Source organism: Aegilops tauschii, chromosome 2 (assembly GCF_002575655.3).
Source record: "Aegilops tauschii subsp. strangulata cultivar AL8/78 chromosome 2, Aet v6.0, whole genome shotgun sequence".
NCBI lineage: Eukaryota > Viridiplantae > Streptophyta > Magnoliopsida > Poales > Poaceae > Aegilops > Aegilops tauschii.
This window is the reverse complement of record NC_053036.3, coordinates 407,726,461-407,736,971: the sequence shown is the minus strand read 5'-3', so window position 1 is coordinate 407,736,971 and position 10,511 is coordinate 407,726,461. Positions and strand designations below refer to the sequence as shown.

The following is a 10,511-nucleotide window of genomic DNA, read 5'->3' as shown; positions in this document are numbered from 1 at the left end:
TGCATTAATGGAGGTGGTGTAGTTAGCTAGGAGTAATGAAGAGAGAGAAAGGTAGGTAGAAGAGGGAGAGTAATGGGGGGAGAAGTATTGAGGAAGAAGAAGAGTGAGAGAGGAAGGATGGGAGGCAGGGGAAAGGGAGGAGAGGAGATGAGGGAGGGGAGGATGGGTGGAAAAAGGTGGTGGGGTGCTGTGACCTAGCAGTAGCGCGGGATCGAAAACGCGCTACTGATAAGAGCGTACCAGCAACGCACTTTTCTCACACGCGCTACTGCTAAACAGGGCCAACCGTGTGGACAATTTCAAAATTAGCAGCAGCGACGTGAGCAAAAAAAGCGCTACTACTATTGATGTAGCAGTAGCGCGCATCGTGACCCCGCGCTGCTGCTAAACTTAGGTTGTTGGTTATTATCGGTCGATTTTTGTAGCAGCGCGGTTTAGCTCTCACGCGCTACTGCTAAGTTTGCATCAGTAGCGGGTTTTTCTTGACCGCGCTACTGCTAATTAGCAGTAGCAGCAGTAGCGCTTCTTTTTGTGCCGCGCTGCTGCTAAGATTCTGTGTATAAGGTTTTCCCTAGTAGTGCATTATCATCGTTACACAATATTAATTAGTGGCATGTCTACGTGAAGACTAAGGACAGATTCATCAAACATGAATTCTTGAGACGTGGTTTCCAGGTGCATAAATTTAGACCATGAATAAGCATTTTGAGATCAATAGGTGACATAAGGAACTAATGAAAAGGAATAAGATTGGATAGACCATCAATACAACTTGGAATAGGAGGACTGTGAACCAAGGGCCTATAACAAAAAAACTCATTTGTTAGCAGCTAAGGGTGTGGGGGAGATCACAAATACCATACAATGTGGTTGATGGACGTCCGATTGATGTAACCCATTTTATGGTCGGCGATCTTAATGGTGAAAGGACATGGATGTCGCCTAGAGGGGAGGTGAATAGGAGTTTTAAAACAATTATGTTTTAGGTTTGAATAAAAGCATAATAAAATAAATATTTAATTTATCAAGCACAAAACCTAAATACACTAGGCTGAACTATGTGCACCAACAACTTGTGCTAAGCAAGTTAAAAAACTATGTGATAGCAAGATGTATAACATGAATCACTATGGCTATCACAAAGTAAGTGCATAAAAAAAGGACTCGGATGAAATATAACCAAGGCACGCGGAGACGACGATGTATCCTGAAGTTCACACCCTTGCGGATGCTAATCTCTGTTAGAGTGGTGTGAATGTACAATACTCCTCAAAATGCCACTAAGGCCACCGTATTCTACTCATGCCCTCGCAGAATGCAAGGTGCCGTGATTCCACGAAGGGACACTTGAGGGCGGTCACCGAACCCGTACAGTTGGTGACCCTTGGGGCGGTCATCGAACCCGTACAACTTACTCGGGGCAATCTCCACAACTTAATTGGAGACCCCAAAGCTTGCCCGGAGCTTTACACCACAATGATCGAGCTCCGCGACACCACCAACCATCTAGGGCACAAGCTCTAGGGTGCCCAAACACCCAAAAGTAATAAGCTTCTCAACTTTCACTTCCACGTATCACCGATGCAACTAATGCAATGACGCTCTTATCCCCAATGACCCTCTTATCTATTCACCCAACGACCAACACCATATCCAGCCATCAAGAATCATCCTTCTCGCTCATGTCCTCTCCGCGGAACTCTTTCCTCCCCGGAAGCCTCGCTACTACCACCGACGTTCGTTATTCCTAGCCGTTGTTGCAACGCTCGCTAGCAAAGCTGCAACCGCACGCCGACAAAAAATACAAGTTGTTGATGTGTTGGCGAGCTGCAAACCACGGCGGAGTTGCAACCATGAGAGGCAAGTGCTAGAAACAGCATCGCCCGTTACTGCTAGCCGCCGGTGCCCAACGAGACCAGTTGGCGGCGGTGCTGGAACCAGCAAAACAGCGAGTGCGACCCGCGCGGCGACACGGGGTTGCTGGAACCGTGAGGCGGAGTGCTGGAACAGGCCATGAAGTTTGCTGGAATCGGGAGGATACTTCTTCGACGGTGAGGTTTTTGCTGCAACCGGCTAGCCTAGTGCTGGAACTGGCCAAACCAGTGCTGCAGCCGCCGACAACAATAGCTGCCACCGGCGACGATGGCCATTTTTGCTGCAACCACGGCCGTGGATGCTGAAACCAGCAATTGTGGGTGCTGCTACCAACGGCAACAACTTTTTCTTTGATATTAAAGACGACAGAGGCACGGGATGCTGCAACCGACACCTGCTAGCGCCAGACGACGCGCGGCCTTGCCTTCAGTGGCGAGCTTGCGCCATGAACGACACATTCCCAAGGCACCGTAGCAGACTACTATTGAAGACGAAGGGGGAGAAAGAAGATGACGCTAGGGGATGGGGCGACACCCACCAGACAACACGCAGCCTTGCCATTGGTGGCGAGCTTGCGCCATGAATGACATGTTCCCAGGGCACCGCAGATCGAAGACGAAGGGGGAGGAAGATGACGCTGGGGGATTGGGGTGGTGGTGGTGGGGGGGGGGGGGATTGGACATACTCCCTCATTCCATCTATATGGGCCTAATTCGTTTCATGAGGCTAACTTTGACCAAATGTTAAAGCAATAATATATGACATGCAACTTACACAAAGCATACCGGCAAATTCGTATGTGAAAGGAGCTTTCAATGATATAATTTTCACATTATGCATGTCATGTACTATTAATCTTGTCAATAGTCAAAGACGGTCTTGAAAAACGCATTAGACCCTATATAGATAGAAAGAGGGAGTATTCGTTTAGTTGGATCGCATGACTCTGGCCTATTTATAATTATTTTGTCTAAGTTGGCTCATTAACTAGCTAGCATGGCAGGGTGGACGGAGAACCCTCCCTCTTTCATTCGTAGTTTTATTGTGGACTGATGACATTCCCTCAAAAGAAAAAGAAAAAACCTAAAGGGGTAAGCAATTGAAGCACCATGAATCAATAGAAAAACACAAAGAGGAATAAGAACATAAAATGAAAATACATAATGCAAATCTGAGACCACGATAATCAAAGGCAAGTCATGAGAAGCATAAAAAAAAAGACAACCTATTCTTTTCCTTTCTTTCTGAAACAAGGATAAGCCATGAGAAGTATAAAAAAGAAGACAACCTATATTCTTTCTGAGCACCTCTATGTGCCTCCAACACCATACATGCTTTTATCATTCGGTATTCCTTCTGGGAAAATGAAGAAAAACCTCAACCCTCTTTTCAGCAGGGAGAAACATCGGTCTAAGCATGACAACTCCCACAGAGCTGAAGTTAACTAAAACATCTCGATTTGTTAAGCTAGACACGATCGTCCCATGGCATCACAAAATACAGCTTGATTCCCACAAGTTCTCAGCGCCGTGACAAACTTTGGTTGATGAGCCCTGTCATTAGCCCCTGCATTCCTCAAGCTTCTGCTGCAGCCTCACGTTGTGCCTTAACTACAAAACAGTGGGAATCTATGTCAGAATAATACACATGGTAAAATTTAACAAGTGGTCAATTCCTAATGTGGATTACCAGAATACTTGAATGATGCACACTGCCACGTAAATGATACCGATATGGTCTCAGAAACATCGGCTGGGTCCCGATTCGTAGACAATGGTCTCTTTCTAAGCCCCGTAAATCATTTAGTATGCCTCATCAGAAGTACAATGATGATGGCAACCAATACTTTCATGGTAAACAACATCATCAATTCATTTTGCTGATATGATGCGCATTGAGGATATACTCCCTCCGTCCCAAAATTCTTGCCTTAGATTCCTCTAGATATGGATGATTCTAATACTAAAACATGACTTGATACATATGTATTTAGACAAATCTAAAACAAGAATTTTGGGATGGAGGGAGTACAATAACTAAAGATGAACTGGAAGTTTTAGGAACTGCTTTGGCGAAACTGAAGATGAACCGAGACCTATGAGTACCTATCGGCTAGCAAACTAATTAGAAGGAAAAACCTTAAGCACGTGAGTGTGTACTGAAAGCCAAATAATGTTGATGAACTAGAACAAGAAACATAACAAAACTTACACAATCAGCTATCTCTTCCTGTTTCAGAGGCGGAACTACTTCGTCTTCTTTCCAGCCAAGAGATTTCAGGAAAGCCATTTCTTCTGGACTAGGTTCATCTTCAGTAGGATATGATTCCTCTTCCCCAGCTACAATGGGCACAAACAACAAACCGGCATCACCATAGCTGGAGTCTGCCTTTGCGGAACCATCATTTATATCTGCTGCCATAATGGCCAGAGTAGCTTCAGCCTTGTCTGCCTGAGGCGCCATAGATCCATTTTCGGCATCAGCATGATCTGATAAAGAGTTGGTATCCTTGACAGCTGCAACCCCATGGGACCCATGATAAAAAACATCAAGAGGTTCCAAAGATGCCTTTGTTTCCTCATTGTCGGAGAGGTGTCGCTGAGACCCATCACAAGAATTTGCATCCTCACAAGAACTACTTCCAGTCTCAATACACTTGATTCCAGCGTCAAACAAGGATAAATCAAGACATGGGTTCTTCTGTTCATTAATCAAGCTAGATGAGGACCCAATACCCGTGCTTGAACCATTTAAAGACTTGCTCCGCAGAAACTCAAAGAATTTATGCTTGGCTTTTGTTATTGATTTTCTCTCACCAGATGGACCTTGTTGTAATTGCAAAGGGAGGCCATTTATGACACCTTTAAGCTTTTGGTTGACAAGGGGCTTTTTCAGTGGTTCCACTGAAGAAGATCGACCTAGAATAGGGCTTAAAGGATTGCTAGTGGAGTCTTTTGAGGTATTTGCAGCACCATTCTGCTCACGGGTCAGGACTTGAAAGGATCCTGGTTGAGATGGCTTGGCAACCTCAGATTTGACTGGAGTACGAACAGAGGTATTGGAAGACTGTGCTGACAGTTGGGGTGCAGTTTTGATAGAACCATTAGAATCCCCAGCTCTTGCACCTTTCGTTTTTAACCTATCTGACAAAGTAGATACCTGCAAAGCATTAAGGAATAAGGGCAAACCAAAGTGTATTTTTTTCAGTACAAGGCAACACCACTCCATATCAACACACACAAGAAAACACTCCAGAATAAGTGAAACAGAAAACCAGCCAGAAGCACATATAGAGGATTTACTTTATGCAACCTTCCCCAAAATGTAGACATGCCTGAACAAACTACGGTGTATTATATCAATTGCATGCTTAATGATCAAATGCTGATCAAGTAATATACAAAAGGGAAGTTTCTGTCAGTTTTGCTGTGTGGTGGAATATTTGTTGATGTTATAGTATCAAGAAAATGTTTAGTAGTTGGCATATACTACTATGAAATAAAATAAAATATGGATCATAAGCAGTAATATTGACAAACTCATATAACATGGAAGGTCAAACACACAAAAAAATTATCCCACTAAAATTCTAATAATAGAGTTCTCTTAATCTAAGTTCTTTGCGGGGAACATAAATACATAATCTACATGCACAGTAATACTAATAATTTCTTTCAGGTGTTCATGAGCCAAACAAGTAAGAGAAACTACAAAACTCACACTACCAGTTAAGTCTTACATCAGAACAAACAGCTTCTATGTAATGAGTATTTCAACTGTTCTAACGATCAATACGATTCATAACTCAATGCTACAAGAATAGAAGTTTCTGACTTTTGGATCACTATTCCTTGTAAATTAGTTCAGAACCAAACTGCGTATTTAAATAACAGGTGTACAAAAATATAAAGGATGATAGATTTTACAACAGAAAAACATATCTCCTAATCTCCAGCGCGTACGTTCAAACTACCAACTAATATGTATCCATACTTACACCACATCATGCATTGCATTTACATAAATTATTATGCTATGAAGACCCTCAGGTAACTGCCACATCCGCTTCATGGATACTTGCAGTTTGCAAAGAACATGAAGCGACTGAACCAGCTTACGACCATATCTTGTAAATATTATGAATATGATCACTAATGACATGCGTAATTTAGGACCAGACAATTGTAAGGGACATTGATGAAGCAGATTCCTGACATAGAAACAAAATTGAATTGTTCATCCATGAATAACAGTCCGATACTACTTGATCATGCAAGACAAAGAAAGTTGAAATTATGCTTGTGATGATCTGTCTTTCAAAAGCAAAATTACAAAACAGACAGTGTATCCGAGAAATTGCACGATTTAAATACAACCATGGTAATCACACAAGACACAAACAACAAAACAAAACAATTGATCTCACAGCGAAGGCAATGTACAGAGTGCATACAGAATTTTTGTTTGATGAAGGCGTCAGAGGTCTTAGAATACACTGCCTCATAGTTCTTTCTTCAATCTTCTGAGCGTCAATCGATAGCTGGGTAAAAAAAATGATATTGCACACGAAACATTAATTAGATTAAGTGAATGGTACAAAATGAGCATGATCATAGACCAAAAGGAGTAAACAACACAAGATATCATATTCAGTACATAATACATTACCTGAGGTGTGGTGGAAATTTTTAATGGAGTCTGCATTACTGTTTCAGCCATGCTTAAGGCAGTCCCACAGTTCGACACTACAAGCTGCTGACTGGAACCAGCACGTGATGAAGCAGAAGAGGTCTGGGTATTACTTGGCTCACTAAGTCCAGGGACTTCTGCTAGCACTGAGTTCCAGCCATCAGGCGCAGTAACCAATGGTATGCTCTGAATTGGGGAGCCAATTCCAGGAGATGGAACTCTAACTACATCATGTTTTCCATTGTTGTCCTCAGAACTAAGGTGTGGGAATTCTCGCTCAAAGGACATGCCGCCAGCATCCTTTCTAGATAGATTACCATTGTCCAAACTTACTCCAGATGCTCGATTCAATGTGTCCAACTTTGGACGAATGCGATTAAGCCTATCGCTTTCAGGTCTGCATGAGTTAAAGGGCCCAAAGCCATCACGCAGTGGGTCACCTGCAAGACCCAATCTACTCTCCCAATCACGGAAATCAGAATCCTTGTCACAACCCCTGTCCCTGTTGCTCCTTCCAAAACTAGCATACCCTCTTGACTTCACTGTGCTATCCCGGTCATGCCGTCTGGACACACTTGGGCCAGAACCCCTGCGGGAAGAGGACTGTTGGGAGCTCCGTTCACGATCACGGCCTGAAGATCGGTTTCTTGATGAAGCACCCCTGTCTTGATCATCTAAAAGCATTCAAGTAACAGCTCATTAGCAAATATACATCATGTGTGTAAGTTTAGAAGAACAGTCATTTAAACGAGGTTCATATATGTTTAGCTAAACCATGCAGAGTTAAACCAAAGCAACCAGAAAGACGTGGCAAAAATTGTTGAAGGAACAATGGACATCAACCCTTACTACATGCCAAGTGCAAGAACAATAAAATTCATACGCATTAATGCAATATATCACAATACAAAAGGCCGCATCGTTGATGTAATACACTATACAGTATGATTGGTATCTCACATAACGGTCCCCAGGTACTACACATGTGACAACAAGCAACAAATGAGTTTACTAGACATATCAACAAAAGAAAATAATTTTAAAATAGCTATTTGTGACTACAAGAGCAAGCTTCTGTGCCTTGAATCAATAATTACATTTGCCACACCAATGGACAGCTAAAAACTGATCTTGCACAGATGAAGCTTGGGACCTTGCGTCCTGGGCTCCTTGCAGCAGGCCAATCTACTGCACACAGTTAACTCCCAGTGCCTCTCCACTGGGCAAACCCCAATATACAACCCGAGACTTGTCTCCAGGCCAAAGCAAGTAATATGAAATGGTGCCTTGGACCTCTTGGTCATGAACTTTCCATTTCAGGATTTGTGTGATTGCAGGCAGTGAGATTGCAGAGACATGGTGAAGTGAAGAATACATTTATAGTTATTTATGCGTTAACTTTTACATACTACTCCCTCCATCCCAAAATAAGTGACTCAACTTTGTACTAACTTTATACTAAAGCTAGTATAAACTTGAGTCACTTATTTTGGGACGGAGGAAGTATAATTTAATTCATTAACCATTTGCTTGGTCTAGTTATGCTAGTCTGCTAATCAAAACAAGTTATAGTACGAAATACCAGACCACATTTTGCTTCTAGCCTAATATAGCTCTACTTCTGCTAGTACACTACAATAAACAATACCATAGCAATTAGCAAGTTCAGTGAACATGCACATTCCACTGCACCAAGGAAAGAAAATTGTCTATTGCTAAAAATGTTTTGCCTACCCCTTAAGCTACTTAAATTAGAGGTACCAACTATGTATATATTTGTGTATGGAGAAGGGCATACATTCTACTATCTATTTCCATATATGCAGGCAAGAAAGGCAAGCATTTAAGAATGATCAACAAAGCTGCAAGCCTGCAAGGCATGAGATATAGTCATGATATATCAACTACACATCATGCCTCTCTCCAAGCAATTCTTAAGAGGTGATTCGGCCTAATCCTCACGCACTCCCTAGTACATTTGGCATTACACGGACTGCTGATGCATTATGGCAACATGGCTAACCAACATGAACAAGTAAACATTCCCGTCCAAGAAAGTCTCTGAAGTCTGGACTGACTCCAGCGCAATAGCCCAATAACTACCATTAAATCATTTCCAAGTAAAATAATATTTAATTTAATAACACTAACCGCAGTTAAAAATTACACACACTGATAACCATCACTTTACCATGCAACAGCACGAGGCTGATGTGCTGATGTAAACAATGTCTCTGAAGACAGATTGCTCCATGATTACCACAAGTCCAAAATTACGCATTTATGTGACATATTACACTTGCTTCATGTTTCATGCAACAAACATATTAAATAAAGCGCTTCACAGTACAAGCATTGTCCTTGAATCAGACTCATGCCAATACTGGTGGTAGGAAGGTTGAAGAATGATCATTGTTCTTAAAAAAATGGTGAGCTAGCAGGCAGCAATTGCACACCAGAAGTGCACTAACTTCACCATGCATAAATGAAAAAAACACCACCCAGCATAAAAAAGTCTAAGAACTAATAACAGCTCGTGTAAAATTATCCAATACCACTAGAAACGTATGCGATTCGACTACTATAATAACAATTAATCTTGCAAAACTTTCTATAAGCAGCACTAACCCCTAGCCGTTATATGCATCAAAATGGTAAATTGAAGGAAAGGCAGCTCACCTGCACGGGGCGAAGTTCCTGGCCGGAAGCCTGTGGCAGCTACTGTCGGTGTGGCAACCCCGCGCACCAGCCATTCTGGTTTCAATGAGGGCTCACCTCGGTCCATGCCAGCAGGCGCAGTTCACCATCTACGCGCCCCAGCAGCAACGTCCGGTCCGGCACAGCAATGAAACCACCACCACTACTACCACCACAACTACCTTTCACTCCTAGTCCTAGTCAGTCACTCAGGGTGGTGCCTACACACGATTCAACAGCACATCCGCAGTTCCGCGCCCAGTCTCCACTCGGGCGAAGCCCAGACCACCAAAGCCTAGCCCCCAGGGGCGGATCTAGATGGTGTGCCGGGTGTGCAGCGGCACACCCAGATGTTTTGAAGGTCAGTGGGATTTAACTAATCGCTGGATGAAAACAAGCTCATACCTCAAACCCCAATGGCTAGAGACTGCGGGCGGGGTGGAGACAGCAGGAACGCGATGTCCCGAGGAGGAAGGACGGGAACGGCGATGGCGGCCACGCGCGTGAGAGGCGGGCGTGGGGGTTTGAGGCGTCGGCCGTGACGCTAGGGTACGGCGCGGCGGCGGCGGCGGCTCTAGGGCACGGTTTGTAGGTCAGGACTCGGTGGGAAGAGAGAAGATTGATCAAGCAGGAAGCGGGCTGCTCGGGCTCGCCTCGGCGGGCGAGCGACCACTCTCCGTACGGCGCCCTCGATGGGTCTCGCCGTGAAATCTGCGGAAGGCGGCGGCGGCGGCGTCGGAGGATTGGGAAATCTCGCGGGGATTCGCGGGATTGGGGAAGCACTTGGGAAGGGATTCGGAGCGCCGATTTTTCGAGAGGATTTATCTTGCTCGGAATTTTTGTGGGCTTGTGAATTCCGTAGAGGGTGTGTGGGTTTGTGTGGTGTGCTTGTTCGTCTTGGACGGGAAGGAGAGAAACCCTATGCAAACTGTGACTTCCTTCGGCCTCCTCCGCCCCCTTCCCTTTCCCGGATGACGGTTGAATTCCTATCTGGTTTTCCTTGCCTTCTTTTCTTTTCCTTTTTTTCTTTTTTTATTTACACGCAAGAAATTTATCGCGTCCGTCTCTACCACAAAAAAAGATTAGCACGTCAAAGCTTACTGCCAAAGTAGTGCTACGACCAAGTTAAAAAAAAAAATAGTGCTACGAGAATCTATGATTGGATGGTTAGAAAAACAATGGCCAGTGCTACGAATCAGCCGGATGATTTCTCTATTTCTTAGAGAAATCATCTGGCTAGGCAGCCGTCC

The 10,511-nt window shown here is 43.8% G+C and overlaps 1 protein-coding gene across 1 annotated transcript; it reads right to left on the bottom strand.

Moving 5' to 3' along the window:
- Positions 1-3,145: 3,145 nt before the first annotated feature.
- On the bottom strand, positions 3,146-10,253 carry LOC109743863 (uncharacterized). Its single transcript, XM_020302951.4, has 5 exons — positions 9,244-10,253; positions 6,544-7,238; positions 6,329-6,415; positions 4,087-5,034; positions 3,146-3,485 (listed from the first exon to the last, which is right to left on the bottom strand). The coding sequence occupies exons 1-5, from the start codon at positions 9,347-9,349 to the stop codon at positions 3,435-3,437; spliced, it is 1,887 nt and encodes a 628-aa protein (XP_020158540.1). The 5' UTR covers positions 9,350-10,253; the 3' UTR covers positions 3,146-3,434.
- Between the last annotated feature and the right edge of the window lie 258 nt (positions 10,254-10,511).

What these genes read in the sequence shown, in the direction of transcription:
- LOC109743863 (XM_020302951.4), bottom strand. Translation starts at nt 9,349, where the DNA reads ATGGACCGAGGTGAGCCCTCATTGAAACCAGAATGGCTGGTGCGCGGG. An exon ending in AGGAACTTCGCCCCGTGCAG is followed by an intron (nt 7,239 to 9,243) that starts GTGAGCTGCCTT and finishes GAATGCTTTTAG; the next exon opens with ATGATCAAGACAGGGGTGCT. An exon ending in CTTCATCAAACAAAAATTCT is followed by an intron (nt 5,035 to 6,328) that starts GTATGCACTCTG and finishes AATGCTTTGCAG; the next exon opens with GTATCTACTTTGTCAGATAG.